Source organism: Suncus etruscus, chromosome 9 (assembly GCF_024139225.1).
Source record: "Suncus etruscus isolate mSunEtr1 chromosome 9, mSunEtr1.pri.cur, whole genome shotgun sequence".
NCBI classification, from domain to species: Eukaryota; Metazoa; Chordata; class Mammalia; order Eulipotyphla; family Soricidae; genus Suncus; species Suncus etruscus.
In genome coordinates, this window is record NC_064856.1 from 108,258,066 (window position 1) to 108,286,038 (window position 27,973).

At 53.9% G+C, this 27,973-nt stretch overlaps 2 protein-coding genes across 2 annotated transcripts; one reads left to right on the top strand and one right to left on the bottom strand.

Moving 5' to 3' along the window:
* Positions 1-3,965: 3,965 nt before the first annotated feature.
* FERMT3 (FERM domain containing kindlin 3) lies at positions 3,966-22,623 on the top strand. Its single transcript, XM_049779982.1, has 14 exons — positions 3,966-4,135; positions 7,806-8,039; positions 8,386-8,505; positions 8,587-8,755; positions 8,845-8,947; positions 18,939-19,046; positions 19,131-19,265; positions 19,343-19,392; positions 19,479-19,603; positions 19,850-19,956; positions 20,102-20,332; positions 20,646-20,770; positions 21,332-21,473; positions 22,132-22,623. The coding sequence occupies exons 1-14, from the start codon at positions 3,976-3,978 to the stop codon at positions 22,309-22,311; spliced, it is 1,989 nt and encodes a 662-aa protein (XP_049635939.1). The 5' UTR covers positions 3,966-3,975; the 3' UTR covers positions 22,312-22,623.
* Positions 22,588-27,759, bottom strand: TRPT1 (tRNA phosphotransferase 1). The gene is made up of 7 exons (XM_049780000.1): positions 27,578-27,759; positions 27,332-27,413; positions 23,572-23,741; positions 23,303-23,477; positions 23,059-23,115; positions 22,856-22,966; positions 22,588-22,722 (listed from the first exon to the last, which is right to left on the bottom strand). The coding sequence occupies exons 1-7, from the start codon at positions 27,650-27,652 to the stop codon at positions 22,613-22,615; spliced, it is 780 nt and encodes a 259-aa protein (XP_049635957.1). The 5' UTR covers positions 27,653-27,759; the 3' UTR covers positions 22,588-22,612.
* Positions 27,760-27,973: the final 214 nt, after the last annotated feature.

The following is a 27,973-nucleotide window of genomic DNA, read 5'->3' on the forward strand; positions in this document are numbered from 1 at the left end:
TACAGTGTGTGAGCAGTTTCTCTGTGAACCACACCTACCAGTGCTCTGGGCTGATTCCGGGTCTGTGCTCAGGGATCACTCCTGGTGAAGTTTCTGGATCATTGTGTCCTAAGAATTGATATTGGCTTGCTGTACTGTCCAAACCCCTTATTAAATTTTTCAATTAGCGGTCCCGGAGAGATAGCATATAGGTAGGGCATTTGCCTTTCATGCAGAAGGACAGTGGTTCAAATCCCCGCATCCCATATGGTCCCCTGAGCCTGCCAGGAGTTATTTCTGAAAGCAGAGCCAGTCCCAGGGCCAACAGTCGAGGGCTGCCAAGTGTGACTCAAAAACCAAAAAAAAATTTATTTTTTCAATTAGATGGGACTGGACTGATAGCACAGCGGTATGACATTTGCCTTCTACATGGCTGGCCCTGGTTTGATCTCCAATATCCCATATGGCCCCCTGAGCCAGACAGGAGTGATTTCTGAGCAGTCAGGAGTGACCTCAGGTGTGGCCCAAACACCAAAAAATTTCAATTAGGGCCAGTTATGGCACTTGCCTCGTACTAGCCAACAAGGTTCGAGCCCTGGCTTCCCATGTAGTTCCCTGAGTACCACCAGGAGTGATTCCTGAGTGCAGAACCCTGAGTAGAACTGCTCACCACAACCAGTTCTGACAAAATTCAACTCATTTGTGAGGTTTTGTTTTGTTTTTTAATTAGGCGGGAGGATGGGAAGCTTGCCACAGAGAGCAGAGAGTGAAGTTAGGGCAGAGAGAAGGGACCACTGTAACAACGATAATTGGGAACGGTCACTCTGAACAAGAACTGGGTGCTGAAAGGAGGGAGAGGATAATGCATGATAGCCTAGTAACAGTATTGTAAACCACTGTGTCGTAAAAGGACATAAACTGGAAGACAAGAAAAATGTCTGCCATTGAATCAGGAGGGAGACTGGGGACATCAGTAGCGAGGAATGTGCGCCGTGAAGGGATGGGTGTTGGACATTGTATGACACGTTATCATGAACAACTAGTTACCTATCTCAGTAATTCTATTTTAAAAATAGACAGGCCTGAGTGGTAAGGCCTTGGACGTGATACCAACGTAGGACAAATCTCAATATCCCATTTGGTCCCCCGAGCCTGCCAGAAGTAATCCCTTAACGGCACCGGGTGTGATCCAAAAAGCAAAAACAAAAAAGTAGACAAGTTATTGCAGGGGGCAGGAATGATAGCACAGCAGGTAGGAAACTAATTCCCTTGCATGTAGCTGATCTGGCTTCCATTCCTAGTCTATTCCTAGCACTCCATTTGGTCCCCAAAGTGCCACTAGGAGTAATTCCTGGAGTGTACAGCCAGGTGTCCCCCAACATATCTTTAATCAAGGGCTGGAGCAAAAGTACACTTGGATTCGCACTCTTGGATTCAATCCCTGTCATTACATATGGTCCCCGAGTATACCAGGAGTGATCCCTGAGCACCACTGGATGTAGCTTCCAAAACAATTATAAGACATTTTAATCAAAAAATTATTTCGGGGCCCGGAGAGTAGCACAGCAAGAGGGTGTTTGCCTTGGAAGCGACCAACCCAGGATTAACAGTGGTTCGAATCCCAGCATCTCATATGGTCCCCAGTGCCTGCCAGGAGCAATTTCTGAGCGAGCATAGAGCAGGAATAACAGCACCACTGGGTGTGGTCCAATTTTTTTTCTTTCCGTATCTGGAGAGAGTACAGTAGGCAGGACTAATGCTTTTCAGCATGGTCCACTGGGTTCAGTTCTGTACCTTACAAGGTCCTACGAGCTGCCAGGAATAAACGCTGAGTACCACTGAGGGGAAGCCTGCGAAGGCCACCCAGAGTGCTGAGGGGCGGTATGTTGGGTGCTGAACCCTATCTCCAGGGAATCAAGTCTGCAGTAGATCCCTAGGTCTCCTGGTGTTTGGGGGCACTGCTGGCATATTCCTCACCCTGCTCTAGAATGAACCCTGGAGTCATGTTGAATAGGACCCAACCCCAAAAAATAAGCTGCAGGTCTCTCCATAAGCCCTTGGGGAGGTTTCCTGTGCCCTGTCTCCCCGATGGGGTCACACTCCTGCCTGTGAATGGCCCTTGGCTGGTGAGGAGGAGTCGTCACTAGGTGGCGCTGTCCTCCAGGGAACTGGGTGGGCACGTGCTCTGGAGTGACAGGTTGGTTCCCTTACAGAGCCAGAGACCCTCCTGGCCTGTCCAGAGAACACTAGTTCCACCCGGAACCAACTGCTTCCTCACCCCAGCAATGCTTCCTGGTCCTGACTGTGCAGCAGGAAGTTGAGTCCACTCGCATTTTGGAGGGGCCCAAACAGCAGCAGGTGCATGCCCGAGTCCCGCAGCCTTGTGCACTCCTCAAAACCCCCAGGATTAAAGCTTTGAGTGCTGCACCCCGCCAGCTGCACTTGTTGTCTCGACTAGCCAAGAACCCTTGGGATCCCCCACTACCTGTTCTGGCATCACTAACAGGTCTCTTTGAGGGCTCTGCCCCCTCCAGCATCAGATTGGTTCCCACTGGCCACCAGGGTCCTTCAGAATAGACATTTGCCCAGAGATCTGAGCTCAAGGCTCATACTCAAACACCAAAGTGGGGGACCAGCTCACTCAGTCCGTTGTGGGGAGTGAAGGCAGCAATAAGGGGTCCCCCTGCCACACTCTGAGATTAGAATAGAGGCTAGTGGGTCCGGTGGTCATTTCCTTTGGGGCCGCGAAATTGGTGGCTGCTTACCCGGTGCAGGCCTCCCCGGCCTGTTCCTAGGTTACCCATATCTGATCCTGATCCTTCCCTGTCGGCACCTCTGCAGGATGTGTTGGACCCGAGGCTCCTTGCCGGCCTCCAAAGATGGGCCATGGTCCCATGAGCTTCACTTCCTCCCAACAAAGAGCCTGTGGGTGGTTTGAGTGTGTGAACTGAGCCTGAGCCTCCCCAGCTTCCTGTGCTCCCTGGGCTGGGGCCCCCCCGGAACCTATAGCACCCTGGCAGTTTGCTTCCTCGCCCGCCTGCTGCCCTGGGGAGGAGCCAACGCGCCCTACGATAAGGCTCTAGGGCTGGTCTCAGGAAGCGCCAAAGAGAAAGCCCAGAGCTCCACGAGCACCAGGCTGGCAGGTGCCCCTCTGCTGCCCGGAGTGGCTCCATTCTAGCCCCCCATATCTTGTGGGCAGGTAAGTGGGGAACAGCAGCAGGGCAGGTCCCAGGAGCCTAGGAGCAGTCGCTCCGGCCTGTATTGCCCCAAGACTTCACCCACTTGGCTGCAGGACTGAGCAGTGGGCCACACTGGAGCTTTCCCCTTTGTTCTTTGGTCCTGGGGTCACCCCTGTTGGTACTGGGAAGCAAACCTCGGTGCTTCTGACCTCCCAAGCAAGCGCTAGTCCTTTGGAAGACGGCTTGTCCCCACCAGACCACCACTGCCGCTGTTCCTGTCCATCTGAGCCATCTCCCGGGCTCAGAAACCCTTTTCTGTTATTTTTGTTCTATTTTGGGGGGTGAGAGATGAGGGGTTCGGGTCACACCCATCAGTGTTCAAGGACTCCTCTTGACTCTATGCTCAGGGATCACTCCTACTGGAGCTCAGAGGACCACATGGGTCACTAGGGGTAGAACTAGGCTTGTCTGCCTGCCTTCCCTCCTAAACTATCTCTCACCCTGGAACCCCTTTCTGACCCGAGGTTCCAGCCCTTTCTGGGGTGAGTCGTGGACAAGAAGCAGGCATTGTGCCAGCTCTGACAAGCACCAGGCGGAGAGTTTTCAACCAGCCCCTCATCCTCCTCCTGGGGTCTGTGTTCCCTTGTGGCAGGAAGCAGGTGGGGTTGATCTCTGAGGGTCCTCATGTTGGTGGGGGTCCGAGGCTGGCGGAAACAAGCGGGCACCTAAGTCTGACTAAGCCAGGCAGGCTCCTCGCTGGGGGACCTCGGCCTTTCCCATCTTGTTCCTTGCCACCCCCTACAGAACCTCGGCAGCCATGGCGGGCATGAAAACGGCCACCGGGGACTACATCGACTCATCCTGGGAACTGCGGGTGTTTGTGGGCAAGGAAGACCCCGAAGCCCAGTCGGTTACCCTCCGGGTCACCGGGGAGTCACACATCGGCGGGGTGCTCCTGAAGGTCGTGGATGAGATCAGTGAGTGTCCGCTCCCCGCCACTGCCCTCAGCAGCACCCTGGGGCTGCACCCCCACTGCGCCCCCACACTTCCGGGCCACCCCTGCTGCTCGGGGCCTGATATGGGTGCCAGTGACTCAGGCCTCCGCCTAATCCTCTGCTTCCCAAAATGACATTTCCCCAACTTCCCCTCCCAGGCTCCCATGGCAGCGGGTTCTGTGGGACCCTGAGCAGACGGGCCCCACTTCTTGGCCCCCTCATTTCTTGGACAAGGGAGGCCTTATTTGAGCTAAGGGGACACATAGTGGGGTTGTGCAGAAGAGCCTGGCAGACTCCTGAGGCCAGCACCCCTGCGGTCCCAGGCAGAACCTCAGCATTGGGGTGACAGGGCCAGCCCCTGCCCCCACAGGAAGTTGCAGCAAGCCTGTGGTATCTGCCAAAGGAGGAGCAGGCCTGGGAGACATGGGGGGCTCTGGGGGCCCTTCCCTTCGGGGCTGGGGTGGGGCCGCCCCTTCCTGGGAGGGCAACAGGCATCTCAGATATCCAGGCCCCCAAGCCAGGCCTTTCACTCTCCCCCTGCCTGAGGAGGACAGTCCTTTCATCCAGTACCCAGCTTGGCTTGCCCATCAGCTGAGGCCAGCACAGGCCCCCCAATAACTCAATCCTGGACTGGAGGCTGAGGGAAGTTTCCAAAAGGCAGGGCCCAAGGGGGCTGTGAAAGCGGAAGTGAGGAGCAGAGTGTCCCTGAGGAGACAGGTCCCAGGCAGGCCAGGCTGAGCCTGTGTCCCTGGAGACAAGAAGGCCCCAGGCAAGCACCCACACTTATGGGGCCTGAAGAAGCTGACAGGGCAACCTGCCTCCCCACCATAGGCACCCCAGAACAGCACAGCTTGGTGGCAGGAAGCAGAAGGCAGGGAGAAAGGTGACAGGTCAGAGGCTGAGGAATCTCTAAGGAGGCTGATAGCCCTGGAGGACAGCCCTGGGGGTTCTGAGGGGACACAGGAGCATGTCGGAGGTGTGGGTGTGAGGAGTGTGGAAAGCTCAGGAGACTGGCTTGGTCCTGAGGTGAGGACAGGAGGGGCTAGAAGGGGACATGTGCCCACAAAACTCAGATGTCAGCCACTTGGGGGCCAAGAGGTGAGGAGCATTTAGTATTTAGAGGTGGTCTGAAGCAAAGGCTTCTGGGAGGATGAAGCAGTAGGGGGAACTTGCCTGTGACTGAAACCTCGGGCAAGGTCTGAGCCTCTGGGGGGCACATGTGGGGCAGCAGCAGGGGGATGAAGACAGGAACTCGGGGAGGGACCCCAGGCAGGGAGAAGAGCTCCTGACTGAACCCTGAAAGGACACGGGAGAGACCATGAGGAGAAGCTAAGCGGAAATGTCTCAAGGGTTACACCCCTGCTTTGCATAAGGAACCCCAGGTTGCAGCCCTCACACTACTCAGTCCCTCGAGACTACCTGGGGTGACCCCCCAAAAAAAACACAAGGGGCTGGAGCAATAACATAGAAGTAGGATGTTTGCCTTACACACAGCCAACCTGGATTCACTCCCCAGCATCCCAGATGGGTCCTTGAGCCCGCCAGGAGTAATTCCTGAGTACAGAGCCAGGAGGAACCCCTGAGCACTGCCAGGTTGGCCCCCAAAACAAAATAATACAGAACAAGAGCCAAGGTGCAGGCCCTGCTTTCCCGACCACAGAAATGGGGGAAGAGAGCCTAGTGTCCTTCTTTCTATTTGTTTGAGTCACACCTCGCATCGTCAGGGTTTCTCTTAGTTCTGAACTCAGAAATCACTCCTGGCAGGCTTAGAGGACCATATGGGATGCCAGGGATTGAACCCGGGTCGGCCATGTGCAAGGCAAACACCCTCCCTGCTCTGGTCTCCATGTCTTTTGGGGCGTGTCATAGAAGAGTGACTTGGGTCTGTGCAGTGGCTCTGAGCTGACCCATCACTCAGTAGCCAACCTATGGGCAATATCCAAGGGAGGAGAAAGAGTGACCAAAGGACAAAAGGATGCCAGGCAGAGGGACAGATTCGAGCCAGAGCTGGTACTTTCAGACTGCCCGGTCAGGTCCGAGTCTCTGAAGAAGCTCCTGACATGTCCCAGATCCTCCAGAGGATATCACAAATGTGAGGACAGCGTGGGGGAGGGTTATCCTGAAGCCAAGCAGAAAATGAGACTGCAGAGAAGGGGGTTAAAGCCACCCCCCATGGGGCCGGAGATATAGTGTGGAGGTAGGGCATTTTTTTTTTTTTTGGTTTTTGGGCCACACCCGTTTGATGCTCAGGGGTTACTCCTGGCTATGAGCTCAGAAATCGCCCCTGGCTTGGGGAGACCATATGGGATGCCGGGGGATCGAACCGCGGTCCGTCCTACGCTAGCGCTTGTAAGGCAGACACCTTACCTCTAGCGCCACCTTCCCGGCCCCGGAGGTAGGGCATTTGCCTTGCATGCAGAAAGATGGTCGTTCAAATCCCGGCATCCCATATGGTCCCCCGAGCCTGCTAGGACCGATTTCTGAGCGTAGAGCCAGGAGTAACCCCTGAGTGCTGCTGAATGTGACCCAAAAAAAAAAAAAAAAAAAACCAGCCACCCCCAAAGATTATCCCCTGCTGGAGAAAGTCTGAGCGCAAGTTTTACATGCAGGAGGCACAGGTTCAACCTCTGGTACCTCATGCCCTGCCAAGCACAGAGTCAAGAGTAAGCCTAGAGCACCCCCAGGTGTGGCCTCCAAACCAAAAATACCCACCTATGACCAGAGCGAGCAGGAAGGGTGTTTGCTTTGCATGCAGATAACCCATTTTTTATCCTCAACATCCCATATGGTCCCCCAAGCCTGCCAGGAGTGATCCCTAAGCACAGAACCAGGAGTAACCCCTGAGTACCACCAGGTGTGCCAAAAACCAAACAAACAAAAAGCTCAACCCTAGGGGCCGGGCGGTGGCGCTGGAGGTAAGGTGCCTGCCTTACCTGCGCTAGCCTAGGAGACGGACCGCGGTTCGATCCCCCGGCGTCCCATATGGTCCCCCAAGCCAGGAGCGACCTCTGAGCTCATAGCCAGGAGTAACCCCTGAGCGTTACCGGGTGTGGCCCAAAAACCAAAAAAAAAAAAAAAAAAAAAAAAAAAAGCTCAACCCTAGATCCCAACAGAGAAACTTCCTGAACTCAGTTGCCCTGAGGATATCATTAGGCCTGGATGGAACTGGGGTGCAGACCCCAGAGAGAGCCGAGCACCCAGGATGGCAAGAGCTGGGTTACTGATGCCCCATCTTTGTCACTGAGCATTGCCTAAAAGTGTCCTAGGTGGAGCGAGAATCATAGCTGGGGGAAACTGAGGCCTCCGGCAAGCTCATGGAATTAGCCCTGGCCATTGCTGCAGCCCTCACCAGAACAGAGAGGGAAGCTGTGCCTTCAGCTTTCAGAAAGACAGGAGACAGACAGACAGACAGACAGACAGAATCAGAACCAGCAGGAAGGGTAGCTGGGAGCATCCAATGCAAGCTCTTGGGACACCCAGTTCCAGCTACTGGGTCCAGAACAAGCTCAGAGGGATCCGGCAGCCTAGAGCCAGACCCTGGCCCAGAGGAAGGGGCTCACCCCCCCCACTCCCACTGGCTGGACCACATCATGGGGGACAGAATTCGGCCCTGGCCAGGCCTGATGCCCCTCCTTGCTCCCACCCGGCCCAGATCGTAAGCAGGACTGGTCGGACCATGCCATCTGGTGGGAGCAGAAGCGACAGTGGCTGCTGCAGACGCACTGGACGCTAGACAAGTACGGCCTCGGGGCCGACGCGCGCCTCTTCTTCGGGCCCCAGCACCAGCCCGTGCTCCTGCGGCTGCCCAACCAGCGGGCACTGCGTCTACGAGTCAGCTTTGCACAGCCCCTCTTCCAGGCCGTTGCCTCCATGTGCCGCCTGCTCAGTGAGTGGGGCCTGATGGGCATGGGGAGCCGGGTCCCCTGACTCTGGGGCCCAGTGTCTCCAGGTGATCTTCCTGATTCCTGAGGCCCAGCCCCCAGCGTCCCCCAATTCCTGAGGCCCAGCTCTCCTTGAGTCCCCCAATTCTTGAGGCCCAGCACCCCAATGTTCCCTGATTCCTGGGCCCAGGGTCCTCCTAATTCCTGAAGCCCAACTCTCCCTGGGTCCCCGATTCCTGAAGCCCATGCCCCACATGTCACCCAATTCCTGAGGCCCAAGTTTCCTACACCCCTTGATTCCTGAGGCCCAACCCCAAGGGTCCCCCAATTCCTGAGCCCAGTTCCCCCTAGGTATTCGTCACCCCGAGGAGCTGTCTCTGCTGAGGGCCCCCGAGAAGAAGGAAAAGAAGAAGAAGGAGAAGGAGCCCGAGGAGGAGGTGTTTGACCTGACGAAGGTGGTCCTGGCCGGGGGTGAGCACCGTGGGGGCTGGCGGGGGAGCCCGGTGGGGCTCAGGGTCCAGCCCCCCAGAGGCTGACTCTGAGCTGTCCCAGGTGTGGCCCCCGTGCTGTTCCGGGGGATGCCGGCCCACTTCTCCGACAGCGCCCACACCGAGGCCTGCTATCGCATGCTGAGCATCCCGCAGCCCCCGCCTGACCCGCAGATGCTCCAGCGCATGCCACGGTCCAGCTCACTGATGGACAAGACCCAGCTGCACAGCAGGTGCCTTGCACCCCGAAAATCCACTCACACTGGGCCCTGGTTCAGCCCTGATCCGACCCCTGACCCCGATCCCCTCTGTCTGCCTCTAGGTGGCTGGACTCCTCCCGGTGTCTCATGCAGCAGGGCATCAAGGCTGGGGACACGCTCTGGCTGCGCTTCAAGTACTACAGCTTTTTGGACCTGGACCCCAAGGTAAGCCCTGGGACACGGAGCGGTCAGCAGGACTCTGGGACATTCCTGTCTTGTCAGGCAGAGTCCATCTATGTGTCCATGTGTCTGTCCTCCCAGTTTGCTCCACCAACACAGCACTGGGCTAGGCTGAGACGAAGGTCTCACCTCTCAGGATACAGGGAGATGAGCACAGATGAGTGTAGACAGACAATGTGGCCTTGGTATTTGCAGGGACAAATAGCTGCATTTGGGAATGTCTTCCCACTTCGACTGAAGGGGCCCCACTTCTCTGTCCCTTTTCTCTGTCCCCTTCACTGCTTTTTGCTTGTTTTGTTTTTGGGTTACACCTGATTGTACTCAGAGTTTACTCCTGGCTCTGTGCTCAGGGATCATTCCTGGAGGTGTTTTCAGGTTCGTATGGGGTGTCCAGTCAGCAAACACCCTCCCAACTATTCATCACTTTGGCCTTCATCACTTGTCTTTTTTATTTTTTTTTTTATTTTGGGTCACACCCGGCTGTGCTCAGGGGTCATACGCTCAGAAATCACTTCTGGCAGGCTTGGGGGACCGTATGGATACCGGGATTCAAACCATCATCCTTCTGCATGCAAGGCAAATACCCTACCTTCATGCTATTTCTCCGGCCCCATCTTTTTTTTTTTTTTTGGTTTTTGGGCCACACCCATTTGACGCTCAGGGGTTACTCCTGGCTATGCGCTCAGAAGTCGCTCCTGGCTTGGGGGACCATATGGGACGCCGGGGGATCGAACCGCGGTCCATCCTAGGCTAGCGCAGGCAAGGCAGGCACCTTACCTCTAGCGCCACCGCCCGGCCCCTACGGCCCCATCTTTTTAATTTATTTTTTTTTTTTACTTTTGGTTTTTGGGACGACACCCGTTTGATGCTCAGGGGTTACTCCTGGCTACGCGCTCAGAAATTACCCCTGGCTTGGGGGGACCATATGGGACGCTGGGGATCAAACTGTGGTCCTTTCCTTAGCTAGCGTTTGCAAGGCAGTACCTTACCTCTAGCGCCACCTCGCAGGCCCCACTTCTGTCTTTTAAACACATTGTGTCAGAACCCCTAGGATTCGGTTCCCTTGTTCCCTGAAATCCTGTCCCTGTGGGTGCCCCAACTCCCTCTTCTCAACCAAACCCCTTCCTGTGTCTTCTTTTGTTGTTTTTTTTTTGGGGGGGGGGGGAGTGACCACATCCAGAAGTGCTCAGGAGTTACTTCTAGCTCTGGGGATCATCTGGGGATCATATGGGATGCCAGAAATTGAACCTGGATTGTTCGCTTGCAAGGCAAACAAACATCCTCCGTGCGTGCTGTGCATCTCTGTGCTGTGCTACCAGTCTGGTCCCTCTAGTGTCTTCTTCTCTTTTTTTTTTTTTTTTTTTTTTTTTAAGTTTTTGGGTCACACCCGGCTCGTGCTCAGGGGTTACTCCTGGCTGTCTGCTCAGAAATAGCTCCTGGCAGGCTCGGGGATTCGAACCAACCACCTTAGGTCCTGGATCAGCTGCTTGCAAGGCAAACGCCGGGCCCTCTAGTGTCTTCTGATTCCATTCCCCAGTCACCATCCTGTCTCCATCCTGGCGATGTGCTCAAGTCTGACCCCTGGTGGTGAAAAGGGGACCCTACGTTATGTGGGATTCAACCAAGGTTCATGTGATGCAATGTAAGCAGCTCGTACTATCTTTCCGGCTCCTTTCTTTTCTTGCTTTGTTTGTTCATTTGTTTGGGGTTCACGCCCACCGGTGCTCATGGGGGCTATACTTGGCCCAGTGCTCAGAAAAGTCTCTCCCAACAGTGCTCAGGAGAGCATATGATGCTGGGCATGGAACATGGTCTTCCTGCATGCAAAGCGTGAGCCCAGCCCATTGGGTTGTCTCTGGCCCTTCCTACTTTGTCATGTCAAAAATTACCTCCTGATTTTGCTGTTGTTGTTGCTCTGTATATTTGGGGGTGCCAAACATACAGTGCTCAGGGGCTACTTCTGGACCTGTGCTCAGGGATCATTCCTGGCGGGGCTCAGGCACACGCTGTGGGACCAGGGACTGACCTAGACTCGGCTGTGTGTGAAGCTGGCACCCTGCCTGCTGTCCTAGCTCAGGGGCAGGTACCCTAGCTTAGTGCCAGATCCTGAAAGATGCTGATGCAGCTGTCTTGCAGGTTCCCTTCTGCCTCCACCATATACACGATTCTTTGTGCCTTTCCAAATGAATTATAGTTTTTTGATTAAAACAACACAACTGGACCTGGAGAGATAGCACAGCGGCATTTGCCTTGCAAGCAGCGGATCCAGGACCAAAGATGGTTGGTTCGAATCCCGGTGATTCATATGGTCCCCCGTGCCTGCCAGGAGCTATTTCTGAGCAGACAGCCAGGAGTAACCCCTGAGCACTGCCGGGTGTGGCCCAAAAACCAAAAAAAAAAAAAAACACAAAACAAAACAAAAACAAAAAACAAAAACCAACAACAACACAGCCATGGCCATTAATAGCAACACATAAATAGTGCTATTAGCACAGTCACCACACTTCCTTTCTTGGTCAGATTTTTATTGGAGTTGATCATTGCTATTTTTTGGGGGGGGTCACACCCGGCAGCGCTCAGGGGTTACTCCTGGCTCTATGCTCAGAAATTGCTCCTGGCAGGCTCGAGGGACCATATGGGAGGCCGGGATTCAAACCACTGTCTTTCTGCATGCAAGGCAAACCATCCTACCTCCATGCTATCTCTCCGGCCCCCATTGCTAAATTTTATTTATTTTTTTCTCTCCATTGTGCACACTTGGTAGAGAGATACCACAAGGCCAGAGATACTGCAGAAGGGAAGGCACTTGCTCAACACTCCGTAGACGCAGGTTCGACCCTAGCACCACCTATTGTCTTCTGGACCCAGCCAGGAATGAAGCATGCTACTGTTAGGGGGCACAGTGGGGGGGGAGGATCTGCACACATGACCAGGTGGAATGTTCTAGAACCAAGCCCCCCTGCACCATCACCACCCACCCTCCTGTTCCTTGCACAATGGCTGTGGCTTTAGGGGTCTTAGTCAGTGTTATTTTTGTCTCATCAGTGTGAGATGCTGGTTTGTCACTGAGGTCTGTAACTTCTGGCCACTATTCTGGGACTTCCTTACTGGACTTCTTGGTTCCTGGGGTTGGGGTTGGTTCACACTCAGCAGTGTTCAAAGCTCACTCCTGACTCACTCTTGGTGGTGCTCAGGGGGACTGTCTGTAGTGCTGGGCACCAACATCAAATTAGCTGCATGCAAGTCAAGTGCACAGTATTATCTCTCTGGCCCACGCATTTTTTTTGTTTTTTTTAGGATTTTCCTTTTTTTTTTTTTTTTTTTGGTTTTTGGGCCACACCCAGTAACGCTCAGGGGTTACTCCTGGCTATGTGCTCAGAAGTTGCTCCTGGCTTGGGGGACCATATGGGACACCGGGGGATCGAACCGTGGTCTGTCCAAGGCTAGCGCAGGCAAGGCAGGCACCTTACCTTTAGCGCCACCGCCCGGCCCCAGGATTTTCCTTTTTTGTCTTGTTTTGTTTTGGAGATCACATCCAGAAGTGTTCAGAGATTACTCCTGTCTCTGCACTTAGGAATTATTCCTTGTGGTGCTTTGGGGAACCATATGGGATGCCAGGAAATGAATCTGGGGTGGCTTCATGCAGGCAAATGCTTTCCCTACTGCTTTATCTCTTTGACCCATGCATTTTTTTTTATTTTATCAGTGCTTGTTTATTTGCTTTGGGGGCCATACCTGGCAGTGCTCAGGGGTTACTCTTGGTGGGTTTGGGGACCATATGGGATGTCGGGGATATGGTTGGTCATATGCAAGGCAAATACCCTACCTTCTGTGTTAATTCTCTGGCCTCCTTTATCACTTTTTTGTATGCCATCCATTTTCTTTTATTTATTTATTTTGGTTTTGGGGCCACACCCAGTGATGCTCAGGGGTCACTTCTGGTTTTGGGGCCACACCCGGTGACGTTCAGGGGTCACTTCTGGCTATGCACTCAGAAATCACTCCTGGCTTGGGGGAGCATATGGAACGTTGGGGGATCGAACCAAGGTTCACTTTTTTTTTCATCTTCTGGAGCATGGATTTCAGAAGCTCCCTCAAGAGGCCTGAGCAATAGCACAATGGGTAGGCCTTTTTTTGTTTTGTTTTGTTTTTGTTTTTGGGTCATACCTGGCAGCACTCAGGGGTTACTCTGGCTCTACGCTTAGAAATCGCTCCTGGCACATTCGGGACCATATGGGATGCCGGGATTCGAACTGCTGTCCTTCTGCATGAAAGGCAAATGCCCTACCTCCATGCTATCTCTCCGGCCCCATAGGTAGGCCATTTGCCTTGCAGCTGGCCAACCTGAGTTTAATCCCTAGCTTCCAATATGTTCCCCAGACTCTTCCAGGGGTTATTTCTGAGTGCTGCCAGGTGTGGTCCCAAAACAAAAACAAACAAAAAAACTTAAAAAAAGGGCCCGGAGAGATAGCACAGCGGTGTTTGCCTTGCAAGCAGCCGATCCAGGACCAAAGGTGGTTGGTTCGAATCCCGGTGTCCCATATGGTCCCCCGTGCCTGCCAGGAGCTATTTCTGAGCAGACAGCCAGAAGTAACCCCTGAGCACCGCTGGGTGTGGCCCAAAACCCCCCCAAAAAAAAAAAAACTTAAAAAAAAAAACTCCCCCTAGGGGCCGGAGAGATAGCATTTGCCTTTCATGCAGAAGGTCGGTGGTTCGAATCTCAGCATCCCATATGGTCCCCCAAGCCTGCAGGAGCAATTTCTGAGCTTAGAGCCAGGAGGAACCCCTGAGCGCTGCCGGGTGTGACAAAAAAAAGAAAAAAAAAGCTCCCCCTAAAAGGGACATGAGACATAAAGAGCTAGAAATGCTGAAATGCTATACCTGGAGAATCCTATTCTCTCTCTGTCTCTCTGTCTACCTGTCTGTCTGTCTGTCTCTCTGTTTGTGTTGGGGCCACACCCAGTGCTACTCATGGTCTCAGGGGTTACTTCTGGCCAGGATGCAAGGCAAACAGCCTCCCCATTGTGGTATTGCGCCGGCCCCTAAGATTACTTCTGTTAATCTGTTGTGTCTGAAGTTTGCATCATAAAGATGGTCAACACCTGTGTCTAGCTCTTGTGCTCAGCACATTCATTTTTTCCCTTCTGTAACTCAGTCTCTTTTTTTTGTTTTGTTTTGTTTTTGGGGCCACACCTGGCAGCGCTCAGGGGTTACTCCTGGCTCTATGCTCAGAAATCGCTCCTGGCAGGCTCAGGGGAGCATATGGGATGCCGGGATTTGAACCAATGACCTTCTGCATGAAAGGCAAGGGAGGGCTGGGCTGTCGGGGTATTGCCCTGGGCCAATGCCACCACTCAGACCCCCCCTGGGCAGTGTCACTTTCCTCTGCCACTCTGGGTACCTCGGTTCACCCAGTACCTGGCATTCCCCACCGACGCGCCATGTGCCCTGGGAACCATCCTGGCTGGCGTGTGCTTGTCCCTCATGTGGGCTGCTTGTTTATTTGCTTTTTTAAACAGCTTCCCTGAGGTCTCAGTTACATGCCATCAGGATTGCTCACTGTAAGCATGCAGTTTGATTATTTTTAGTAAATGTATACAGTTGTACAAGCAGTTTCAGGACATCTCCAGTGTTCCAGAATGTTCCTGGTGCTCATTGGCTACCATACTTCCTCCTACACCCAAACCCAGATGACCCCGGGTTTCCTTGAGGGGGTTTAATTTATTTTTTTCCTGGATGATTAATGGAAGGAGCCTTTAGCCAACCAGCAACCCTGGCTTGCTAAGTTTCGCTTGTATTCTTCGCTGTGTCTTTCACAGATTTTATTCTTTACTTTTTGTTTTGTTTTGTTTTGTTTTGTTTTTGGGTCACCCGGCAGTGCTCAGGGGTTACTCCTGCGCTGTGCTCAGAAATCACCCCTGGCAGGCTTGGGGGACCATATGGGATGCTGGGATTTGAACCACCATTCTGCATACAAGGCAAACTCCCTACCTCCAAGCTATCTCTCTGGCCCGGATTTCATTCTTTTTCCCTGCTGATGTGTAGGATTCTGTTTGTTCCATTCTGAACAAGACTAACTGGATCAGGGCTGGAAAATTAGCACAGTGGGTAGAGCGTTTATTTGCCTTTCACGCGGCACACCCAGCATCCCATATGGTCCAGCAGGAGTAATAGCTGAGGGCAGAGCCAGGAGGAACCCCCTGGACATTGCTGGGTATGGCCCCCAAACAAAAACAAAACAAAACAAACAAAAAGACCTACTTGCTTAGATAACTGTACTGTGGATGTTCTCCTTTCTGTGTTTTGCATTTGCGGAGCGGGGGTGTGATGATGGTTTGGGTCATGCCTGGGTTACTCTGGACTCTGCTCAGAAATTGTTTCCAGCAGTGCTTTGAGGGACCATGTAGTGGCAGGGTTGAGCCTGGGCCACCTCATACTGGGCACAGCTCACAGAGCTTCTCTCTCCCAGCCCAGAACTAGGATAGGATGTGTGTGTGGTGTGAGATAAGAAATGCAAACATTGTTTTATTTTGCATGAGGGTGTTGATAGGCTTCAGCCTTTTACTGAAAACACACACAAATGTGACTTCGTTTTTTTTGGCGGGGGCGCTACCGGTTTTTTTTTGGGCGGGGGGGGGGGGCGCAGGTGTAGGAAGGCCAGCACCCAGTGGTGCTCAGGTTTACTGCTGGTTTTTTTCTCAGAAATCACTCCTGGCAGGCTCAGGGACCCGGGGATCGAACCTGGATTGGCTGCATGCAAGGCAAGCATCCTCCCTGCTGTGCTATCCCTCTGGCCCTCTAAATTCTGTTTTTGTTATTTTTGGATCACACCTGGCAAGTGCTCAGAGATCACTCTTGGCCTGCTCAAGTGTTCATTTCTTTATTGTTTATTTGTTTATTTATTTGTTGGTTTTGGGGCCACACCTGGTAGTGCTCAGGGGGTTATGCCTGGCTCTGTACTCAGGGGATCATATAACACGGGATGCCAGGACCCCTCAAGAATCATTTCTGATGCCGGAGATCAAACCTGGGTCAGTCACGCACAGGGCAAAGACCTTGCCCTCTGGGCTCTCACTCCAGTCCTTCTCTCACACCATCAGGCCTCAGAAATTACTCCTGTCAGGGGCCAGAGAGATAGCACAGCAGTAGGGAGTTTGCCTTGCTGACCCAGGATGGATCTGTTTTTGAATGCCGGCATCCCTTACCCTTAAGGTCCCCTGAGCCTGCCAAGAGCGATTTCTGAGCACAGAGCCATGAGCACCACCAAGTGTGACCAAAAAACAAAACAAAAAACAACAACAAAAAAAGCTTTTCTGTGGTGGAGCAGGCTGAGCTGGTCTGCTTGGGCAAATCCCCCAGAGCACTGCAGAGTCTTGTCCACACACAGACCCCAAAACCCAGAATCCCAGCATCCCATATGGTCTCCTGTGCCTGCCAGGAGCGATTTCTGAGCATAGATCCAGGAGTAACTCCTGAGTGCCTCTGGGTGTGGCCCCTCAAAAACAAACAAACAAACAAACAAAAAACACAAATAAAAAAAACCAACAACTGTAGTATCAAATAATTAAGGATTGATCTGGATGGCAATGGATGGAGGAATCTTTCTCTGCCATCCCAGGCCACATGGCTCCGCAACCCCATCCAGCCGGCGGGTCCAAGGCCCAGGTGAAAGGCGAAATCACTCACTCACAGGCAGGCATCAGGAAGCATTAACTTTATTCATGCTCTATTCACCACATGTGTGTGGCCTATCTCATAACCTTTCAAGCACAGCCATACTTCGCTAGCCCTGCGTCTTAACCCTTTCAGCCATCTTCCCTTTGGCCTCCATCCTGGTCCAAGACCAAAAGAGGCAGAGACCCAAAAACCAGAGCGCAGCAGGGCCGAAAGGGCCGAATTCCCTCGGTCCAAGGCTTATCTTTTTCTAAGACCCCTCCCAGGAATGGGTGGGGTCTTGCAGGTAAGGTTACACCTAATATCTGGTTCCCAAGAAATGGGTGGGTCTCAGGTAGCTACACCTAGATCCAGGGTCTCAGAAAGGTACACTACAAACAACCAAAAAGACAAAACCCAGACCAGAATAGGACCAGAGCAATATCACAGTGGGGAGGGTGTTTGCCTTGCATGTGGCCGACCTGGGTTCGATACTGGCATCCCATATGGTCCCCTGAGCCTTCCAGGAACGATATCTGATCAAAGAGCCCAGAGTAACTCCTGAATGCTGCTAGGTATGGCCCTAACCACCCCCTCCCAAAAATAAAATAAAAACCCAGAATAAATTCTTATTATTTTCCAAATGCAGGATTTTCTCTCTGAGGAGTTGATTCATGGTTAGTTTCCCGGGTTCTTTGTACCCTGACTTTGCTCTGTCACACTGTCTACCCCACCCTTGCCTGTGTCTCTGCAGAGACACAGAGAACAGTGAGTCTCCACCAGCAGCTTTTTCACTTGTAAGCAAGCATCGCCCCTTCCAGGCTTAGGGGTTCTAAGAAGGCCCTGGGAATCCTGAGAGAAAGCAAGACCTGATGTTTGGGGGTGCTCCCAGATTTTCTCCTGGCTTGGTCCTGTCTCTGCAATAAGACTTGTATTATGGGAGCAGAGGTAGAGGGCCAGGTGGACAGAGTAGGACTGGCAGAGGTCTCCCTTTTTCACGGCTTTCTTCTTTCCTTATGAGTGTCAGCACTATACCCCAGGCCTTGCTTCTCCTGGAGCCCTGAATGCAGCCACCTGATTCTGGTCCTGTGTCTCAGACTGTTCCAGGCCCAAGAGTCCATGGCTACAGGAACCACCCCCTTTGCTGCTTTTCTATAGCTCTTCCCCTGGTCCCCAGACAGCGGAGACATATTCCACATGGAATATGTCCTTCCTTCCTTCCTTCCTTCCTTCCTTCCTTCCTTCCTTCCTTCCTTCCTTCCTTCCTTCCTTCCTTCCTTCCTTCCTTCCTTCCTTCCTTCCTTCCTTCCATCTTTCCTTTCTTTCTTCCTTCTCTCCCTTCCTCCTTCCCTCTTTCCTGCCACTGGAGGAGTTCAGGATTTAATCCTGCCTTGGTACACAGGGATCACTCCTGGCAGTGCTCAGGGGATTATATGGGCTGCTGGGGATCAGACCTGGGTCGACTGAGTGCAAGGCAAGTGCCCACCCACTGTACTATCACTCCAGCCCCAGCTCCTGCCTTTCTGCTCTTCTCAGATCTCAGGTACCTCAGCCAATAGCTAGTGGAAGCTGTGAGGTTCTGTATCTCATCTCACTCTCTTTTATTTGTTTTTTATTTTATTTTATTTTTTATTTTATTTTATTTTATTTTGGTTTTTGGGTCACACCCGGCAGCGCTCAGGGGTTACTCCTGGCTATATGCTCAGAAATCGCCCCTGGCAGGCACAGGGGACCATATGGGATGCCAGGACTCAAACCACCATCCTTCTGCATGAAAGGCAAACACCCTACCTCCATGCTATCTTTCCGGCCCCATTTCATCTCACTCTGGCTTCTTACCCTTAAGTCTCCCCTTGACTTCTCTCTCCCGCTGTACCCCTTGTTTCTCTTTGTCCTTTGGGGCCAATCTTTCAGTCCTCTACTAACAATTCTGGGTACTTCAGAAGATGCACAGACTGACCTGTATAAGGACTCTCTTTCATGCCACTTGGTTTCCCCCATGTCTGTTAGCTCAGAGTGGCCCCAGATTTGTATCTTCCTCCTCTTTCCCTATCCCCAAACTTGGAATGTCTTTACCTGGGGACACACATGGGTACCTCATGGGCACTCTTACCTCATGCTTTGGTAGCATTGGTAGCATTGGTGTCCTGCCATATTGCTGGCCTGATGTGGGCACATAGACAAAGGACAGACCATGTGCCACAGTACAGTGGAGACCCAGCTGGACCATCCTGTAGTCAGGATGGAGAATTAGGAGCTCTGTTTGGAGGTGCTGGAGCTGTGGCACCTGACGATGCCTTGTCGACCCCTTTCCCCCCGGCAGACAGACCCCGTGAGGCTGACACAGCTGTATGAGCAGGCACGGTGGGACTTGCTGCTGGAGGAGACGGACTGCACCGAGGAAGAAATGATGGTGTTTGCGGCCCTGCAGGTGAGGGGCAGACCCAGAGGGGAGGTCTGGAGTACAGTGGGGGCCTGGACTGTCTCCTCAGCCCTCCCTGTGCCCCCCACCCAGTACCACATCAACAAGCTGTCCCAGAGCGGGGAGATAGGTGAGCCGGCCAGCTCAGACCCGGGGCTGGACGACCTGGACGCCGCCCTGAACAACCTGGAGGTGAAGCTAGAGGGAGCATCGTCCACTGATGTGCTGGTGAGCAGGGGGGGTGGGTGGGGGCCCAGTGTGGAGCCAGCAGGCCCAGGCACCCCTCTGACAGCCCCACTCCCCAGGACAGCCTCACCACCATCCCAGAACTCAAGGACAACCTGCGCATCTTCCGGTGAGAGGGGGGGCCCTGGGTGTAATGGGGGAGGCAGGAGCCCTCGAAGAGGGGGCTGCCCTCTGGATTCTCTGTGCCCCCTACAGGCCGCGGAAGCTGACCCTGAAGGGCTACCGGCAGCACTGGGTGCTGTTCAAGGACACGACCCTGTCCTACTACAAGAGCCAGGAGGAGGCCCCAGGGGACCCCATTCAGCAGCTCAATCTCAAGGGTGAGTGAAGGCGAGTGAGGGGACCCAGAAAGATGCAATCCACTGGGGCCGGAGAGTTAGGGCATTTGCCTTGCATGCAGAAGGACAGTGTTTCGAATCCTGGCACCCCATATGGTCCCCCAAGCCTGCCAGGAGCGATTTCTGAGCATAGAGCAAGGAAGAACCCCTGGGCACTGTCTGGTGTGACCCCCCCCAAAATGCAATCCGCCCCCCATATCCTGGCTGAGGACCCCACTTCCCCTCCAGGCTGTGAGGTGGTCCCTGATGTCAATGTCTCGGGCCAGAAGTTCTGCATCAAACTCCTGGTGCCCTCCCCAGAGGGCATGAGTGAAATTCATCTGAGGTGCCAGGATGTGAGTAGGCCTGGGGGGGGGGGCGGGCAGGGGCCCTGGTGGGTGGGTCGGGGCCTTGAAGGTGGGAGGGGATACTGGGGGCAAGGGGACTGGGCTGGGACCCTAAGAACCCCCCCATCCTCACACTCTTTGTCCTCCTCCACAGGACCAGCAGTATGCCCGCTGGATGGCCGCCTGCCGTCTAGCCTCCAAGGGCCGCACCATGGCGGACAGCAGCTACAACAGCGAAGTACAGTCCATCCTGGCTTTCCTCAACCTGCAGCGCACCGGAGGAGGGTCAGGTGGCCCCACACAGGGCCCTGATGCTGCCGCAGAGGGCCTCAACCCCTATGGCCTGGTGGCCCCCCGCTTCCAGCGAAAGCTGAAGGCCAAGCAGGTGCCCAGCGAGTGGGCACGGTGCTGACTGTCCTCTTCCCCTGGTCTCCCTTGGCCCCTGCACCACACATCCCCTTCCTCTGGAAAGCCCCACTCATTTCTCCTTTTCCCCACGAGGACGAGATGGGCTTGGGTCCCTGAGATGAGTCTACTGGTCTGCATGCCTGGGGAGGGGTCCCTATCCATGTCCCCCACAAGGGCTGTACTTGGCTCCAATGGGTGAAGAGGAGAGAGAACTTTGGGGACCCAGGCCTGGGTACCTCTTCATGGGGGCCAGGGCATGGAGTACTGCTCATCTCTGGTGGTTTCCACAGCTCACACCGCGAATCCTGGAAGCCCACCAGCACGTGGCCCAGCTTTCGATGGCCGAGGCCCAGATGCGCTTCATCCAAGCCTGGCAGTCCCTGCCCGACTTCGGCATTTCCTACTTCACTGTCAGGTAGGAGTCCCACCCGTGTAACAGACCTTATTGTGGATTCCCATGTGCTCCCCACCCTATAGCACCTATGAGAGTAAGATAGAACAGGAAGCTGGGAGCCTGCTTGACTCCCATGCCAGCTTGGCTGGGAACCTTCCCTCTTGGGCCTCTGTCAGCAGATTGGGGGGCCTGCAGTGACAGGAAGGACTCCTGTCCCAAGCTTGAAGCAATGAGATGGGAGCGATGACGGACAATGACCATGGTGACTGCACTCAGCGAGTAAATGCTAGGGCAGCCATTTGAGCCCATTTTCCAGAGGAGGAACTTGAGGCCCAGAAAAATCTCTATTTCTTGTCATTATTTATCTATTTATTTTGGCTCCACCTGGTCATGCTTCGAGCTCACTCCTGGTAGCCGGACCCAGGAGCTGTCCTGTCCCTCTGCCTTAGAAGGCCCAGAGAATCTTCCGGGCTCCCCTTCCAGTTGATATTCATAGCTATTCATTCCCCGGTGGTGGACGATCTGACACTCTGGGACCATGCAGGCTTGGGTCCTAGCTCGCACTCTTCCCTCGGAGCCCAGGTTCAAGGGGAGCAGGAAAGACGAGATCCTGGGCATCGCCAACAACCGACTAATCCGCATCGACTTGGCGGTGGGCGACGTGGTCAAGACCTGGCGCTTCAGCAACATGCGCCAGTGGAACGTCAACTGGGACATCCGGCAGGTGGGCGGGGCTGGAGCCGGAGTGGGTGGAGCCTAAGGTGGGTGTGGGTGGAGCCTAGAGGGGCTGTGGGCGGGACCAGTAATGATGGAACTGGTTTGGTTTGAGCAGTGGAAAGTGGGGCGTGGCCAGCGGGGACTGGAAGAGGTTGCGGGCGGGGCCTGGGCGATGTGGGCGTGGCCAGTGGTGATGGAACTGGTATGAGTGCTGAGAGTGGGGCGTGGCCAGCGGGATTTGGGAGATGGTGTGGGCGGGGCTAGTGGAATGGGGCTGATAGGGGCGGAGATGTGGGCAAGGCCAATAGGGGACGGGAGATGTGGCCGGGGCCACAGGGAGGAGCTGAGCTGTGTGGGCGGAGAAAGGGGCGTGGTCAGAGGAAGCTTGGAGTGGGCATGGTGAGCGGGATGGGGCGGGACCAGCTGCAGACAGGAGAGGGCATGGGCGGGGCCAGGAGCGAGCATGGGCGGGGCCAATGGGGATGGAACTGGTATGGGCGGTGAAAGTGGGCGTGGCGTAGTGGCGGGCTGAACGTGGTGTGGGCGGGGCCTGGAGCTGGTGTGGGCGGGGCCAGACCCTAGGGGGCTGCTTTTTGTTTTCACTGCTGCTTCCATCTCCCATTGCACCAAGCAGATGGGTCCCTCCGCCCTGAATCTCCTCGCAGGTGGCCATCGAATTCGACGAGCACATCAACGTGGCTTTCAGCTGCGTGTCCGCCAGCTGCCGCATAGTGCACGAATACATCGGGGGCTACATCTTCCTGTCCACGCGGGAGCGAGCCCGCGGGGAGGAACTGGATGAGGATCTCTTCCTCCAGCTCACTGGAGGCCACGAGGCCTTCTGAGGCTGCTGGCCCCTCCGCCCTGGCACACCCTCTCCACCTGCCACAGCCACTGCCAAGCCCACATGCCCTGGCCGCACCACTCATGCACCCCAAACATGCACAGCGTGGGCACGCACTGCTTTGTGCAGGTGAGGGACCTGCAGGTGCCAGACTACTGTCCCGCAGGCTAGGGAGGCCCTAAGCTCACACTGATCCCCCCACAATTCTCCACTCCAGCATATTATGGACACCAGTTGTAGCTACCAGCTGACAATTAATTCATGGTTCACAATGGACTTTCTCTTGTATTAATGTTTTACTTTTATCTTTCAAATAAATCTTTTACTGGGGGGGTTGTTCTTCCTCTGGATCGGTGCTGGGGGCCATTCCACCCCTCTGTCTCTACTTCAGCCGTCAAGGAGAGGGGCTTTCCTGAGACAGAGGCAAGAACTGGTTAGACAGTGGGAGGTGGAGGGGGTTTCGGGTTGGGAGCTGGATAAGAGGTAAGTGGGAGGGACAGGTTGGAGACTAGCGGGCGAGGGGTGCAGTGAAAAGAGATTCTCACGGGTCGGACGGAGCTGCAAGGCCTCCTTGAAGTACTTGGGAGCCAGGAGGCCCTCGGCATTGCCTGGCGTCAGGATCACGCCGTTGGCCGAGCGGAAAAAGGGAATTCCATCTGAGAGAGATCAAGAGCTGGGACTCAGGCCACCCTGGAGGAACGGGGGGGGGGGGGAGAGGGTCCCTCATCCCCACTGGGTTCAGACTCACCTGCCAGGGCCAGTGGCCCGTCAATGAACACAGCCACTTCGCAATTGGGTCGCAGGCCTGCAGAGATAACTGGAGCTCAGGTTCTGGGGTGCTGGGGGCTGTGGTCAGCACACCTGGGGCAGGCTGGGGATCCTGGACTCAATAGGGGAAGGGGGATGCCATGGGATGATCTTGGATTTGGGTCAGAGGCTGTGACACCCAGACAGGGACCTGGGAGAACAGAACTGGAGGAGGAGACACTGACCGCTGATGACCTCAGGGTCCCCAGGCAGGCCCGGGGCTAGATGGATGTGAGTTCGCCCACGGCAGGACAGGCCACTGTGCACAATGGAGGCCCAGTGGCGCAAGAATGTCCCATGCACAAGCCTCAGGGGCAGGGCTTCTGGGGTCTCCAGAGGTGTCAGCTCCAGCTCAGGTACCTGGGATGGGGAGGAATGGTCAGCAGTGAGGCTTTGTCTCACACAGTCTTCCTCACCACCCAGAGGGCACTTTTACTTCTCCTTTGGCACCCACCTGCAGGGAGTGACCCTGATTGGCCCGTATGAGGGGGCCAGTTTTGGGGTCCCCTGGCTGCAGGGCAAACCGCTGCTTCTCATTTGTGTCCACCACACGCTGCACATCTTCCTCAGAGAAGCTGCGGAACTGGGGCAGCTGTAGGATGGCACGGAGGGGCACGAAGCCATCTGGGGGCAGGCGGGGTGATCAGGACTGGACTCTGTGACAGTGCTCCAGGGAGCCATTATAGGCCACCCAAAAACGGAGTGAAGTCACATGGGCTCCCCTGTGTAACTTTTACGAGGTTCCCCCAACTTTCTTTTTTTATTTTTATTTATTTATTTTTTTTTTTTTTTGGTTTTTTGGGCCACACCCGTTGACGCTCAGGGGTTACTCCTGGCTATGCGCTCAGAAGTTGCTCCTGGCTTGGGGGACCATATGGGACACCGGGGGATCGAACCTCGGTCCGTCCAAGGCTAGCGCAGGCAAGGCAGGCACCTTACCTCTTGCGCCACCGCCCGGCCCCTTTTTATATTTTTTTAATGGTTTTTGGGCCACACCCGGTGACGCTCAGGTGTTACTCCTGGCTATGCGCTCAGAAGTCGCTCCTGGCTTGGGGGACCATATGGGACGCCGGGGGATCGAACCACGGTCCGTCCTAGGCTAGCGCTGGCAAGGCAGACACCTTACCTCTAGTGCCACCACGCTGGCCCGTCCCCAACTTTCTGAGCCTCAGCTACTTTAATTGACATGGGAATAGATTCTGAACCATGGTTAGGCCATGGAAATCAATTGCTTCTTTCATTTACTTTTTTTTTTTTTTTTTTAGTTTTTGGGTCACACCCGGCAGTGCTCAGGGGTTACTCCTGGCTGTCTGCTCAGAAATAGCTCCTGGCAGGCATGGGAGACCATATGGGACACCGGGATTCCAACCAACCACCTTTGGTCCTGGATCAGCTGCTTGCAAGGCAAACGCCGCTGTGCTATCTCTCCGGGCCCTCATTTACTTTTTTATTATTCTTTTTTCTTTATTTTATTTTATTTTATTTTATTTTATTTTATTTTTTGGTTTTTGGGCCACACCCGGCGGTGCTCAGGGGTTACTCTTGGCTGTCTGCTCAGAAATAGCTCCTGGCAGGCTCGGGGGACCATATGGGACACCGGGATTCGAACCAACCACCTTTGGTCCTGGATCGGCTGCTTGCAAGGCAAACGCCGCTGTGCTATCTCTCTAAGCCCCTAAAGTTTTTCTTTCTTTTTTTTTTTTTTTGTTTTTTTTTTGGGGGGGCCACACCCGGCATTGCTCAGGGGTTACTCCTGGCTGTCTGCTCAGAAATAGCTCCTGGCAGGCTCGGGGGACCATATGGGACACCGGGATTGGAACCAACCACCTTTGGTCCTGGATCGGCTGCTTGCAAGGCAAACGCCGCTGTGCTATCTCTCCGGGCCCTTATTATTCTTTTTTTAGGCCATACCTGACACTGCTCAGAATTGACTCCTGACTCTGTGCTCAGGGAATCACTCCTGGCAGGAACCAGGGAATGATTATGTAGTGTCGGGGATTGAACCTGTGTCAGCTACTTGTGAGTCAAAGATTCTACCCACTGATTATCATTCTGCTACCCTCCATTTTATTTTATTTATTTATTTATTTTATTTTTTTTTTGGTTTTTGGGCCACACCCTGTGGCGCTCAGGGGTTACTCCTGGCTATGCACTCAGAAGTTGCTCCTGGCTTCTTGGGGGACCATATGGGACGCCGGGGGATCGAACCTCGGTCCGTCCTAGGCTAGCGCAGGCAAGGCAGGCACCTTACCTCCAGCGCCACCGCCCGGCCCCCTCCATTTTATTTTAATTTTTTTTTTTTTTTTTTGGTTTTTGGGCCACACCCGTTTGACGCTCAGGGGTTACTCCTGGCTATGTGCTCAGAAATCGCCCCTGGCTTGGGTGGACCATATGGGATGCCGGGGGATCGAACCGCGGTCCTTCCTTGGCTAGCGCTTGCAAGGCAGACACCTTACCTCCAGCGCCACCTACCCGGCCCCTTATTTTAATTTATTAAAAAAAATTTTGGTTGGGGCTGGAGCGGTGGCCCAAGCCATAAGGCATCTGCCTTGCGCTTTCTGGACTAAGATGGACCATGGTTCAATCCCCCGGTGTCCCATATGGTCCCCCAAGCCAGGAGCAATTTCTTTTTTTTTTTTGTTGTTTTTGTTTTTGTTTTTGGGTCAAACCCGGAAGTGCTCAGGGGTTATTCCTGGCTCTATGCTCAGAAATCACTCCTGGCAGGCTCGGGGGACCATATGGGATGCTGGGATTCGAACCACTGTCCTTCTACATGCAAGGCAAATGCCTTACCTCCATGCTATCTCTCCAGCCCCAGGAGCAATTTCTGAGCACAAAGCCAGGAGTAACCCCTGAGCGTCACCGGGTGTGGTCCAAAAACCAAAGATAAAATAAGATAATAAAATAAAATAAAAATTTTGATTATTGGGGCTAGAGTGGTGATGCAGAGGTAGGGCATTTGCCTTGCACATGGCTGTCCTAGGACAGACTGTGATTTGATTCCACACACCCCCTGCATCCCATATGGTTTCCCAAAGCCAGGGTGATTTCTGAGCGCATAGTCAGGAGTAACCCCTGAGCATCACCGGGTGTGGCCCAAATCCAAAATAAAAATGTTTTTTGGTTATTTAGCCAAATCGAGCAGGAGTTACTCCTGACTCTGCACTCAGAAATCATTCATGACAAGAGGGGCCGGAGAGATAGCATGGAGGTAAGGCGTTTGCCTTTCATGCAGGAGGTCATCAGTTCGAATCCCAGCATCCCATATGGTCCCCCGTGCCTGCCAGGAGCAATTTCTGAGCCTGGAGCCAGGAATAACCCCTAAGCACTGCCAGGTGTGACCCAAAAAAAACACAAAGAAAGAAAGAAAGAAAGAAAGAAAGAAAGAAAGAAAGAAAGAAAGAAAGAAAGAAAGAAAGAAAGAAAGAAAGAAAGAAAGAAAGAAAGAAAGAAAGAAAGAAAGAAAGAAAGAAAGAGAGAGAGGAAGAAAGAAAGAAAGAAAGAAAGGAAGGAAGGAAGAAAGAAAGAAAGAAAGATAGAAAGAAAGAAAGAAAGAAAGAAAGAAAGAAAGAAAGAAAGAAAGAAAGAAAGAAAGAAAGAAAGAAAGAAAGAAAGAAAGAAAGAAAGAAAGAAAGAAAGAAAGAAAGAAAGAAAGAAAGAAAGAAAGAAAGAAAGAAAGAATTCATGACAGGCTTAGGGGACCATATGGGATGAGAGAAATCGAACTTGATTGGCCACATGCAAGTCCTACCAGCTGTGTTGGCCCCTTATTTTAATTTGGGGGGGTACAGCCGGTAGTGCACAGGGCTTACTCCTAAAGGGTCATCCCTGGGAAGCACTTCAACATATGTGGTGCTGGATTTGAGCCCAGATTGGTTACATGCCAGAGAAGCACCCTATCCACTGTCTAGTCCATAATGTCACCACTTTCAGCACAGGAAGTGGACACTTGCAAGAAGTACCACTTGTTCAACACTCCTGCCTACTGTTAGGCAGCAACCATTAATGCACTTGGCCAGAAGGACCTCCCTTGGAGGCTCAGACCCAGGGTACCTGCTATGCCCTGGGCTCCTACCCTATCCCTAGGATTGTTCTTCCTGTCCCTGGGGGAGGAGAGACCCTCCCTTTGTGTTGACCCATGGTGCAGTGGGAGCCCTGGGGAGGCCACACTGGTCCAAGGCTGGGGAGTTTCTCCTGGTCCCTCCCTCACTTACCTGCACCCATGGGAAGGCCCAGCTTCAGAGCCCCATGGCGCAGGGCATAAGACAGAGCTTTGGATAACCGCACATCTGCATCCTGAAAGAGCCCAAAAGTAGTTCCTGGTCCTGCTGCTCATCCTGAATGCTGAGTTGACCTTGCAGCCCCACAGCTCCCCAACTACTGACACTCAGCAGCACCCCGCTCAGCACTCAGGGACCCTCCCGGTCCTCCCACCAGGGGCATGGGGAGGGAGAGCACACCTGTTCCTGGGGTCTGCGAGCCCTTCTCCCCCTGAATCCCGCTGCCTCCTGCCTCCTTCCTCCAGAAGACTCCATGGGCGGCTGGGGGGTGGGGGCAGCGTCAATGCAGCTTGCAAGATCCGAGTCACAAAGCCTCAGGTTGAGTGAACTGCGAGGGGGGATATTCTGCTCATGACATCCACTTCCCACTGTGCGCGGAGGGGAGAGAGAGAGAGAGAGAGAGGAAACTGAGGCCCAGCAGGCAAGACTTGCCCCCAAGTGCTGCTCTGACAACGTCGGAAGCCGAGCCCCTCCGGACGGGCCTTTCTGGGCGACTCCTAGAAGGGTGAGAGTCAGGACAGAGCAGCAGAATGACACGCGGAACGACTGACAGCTGACACAGGCGATCCCTTCCTG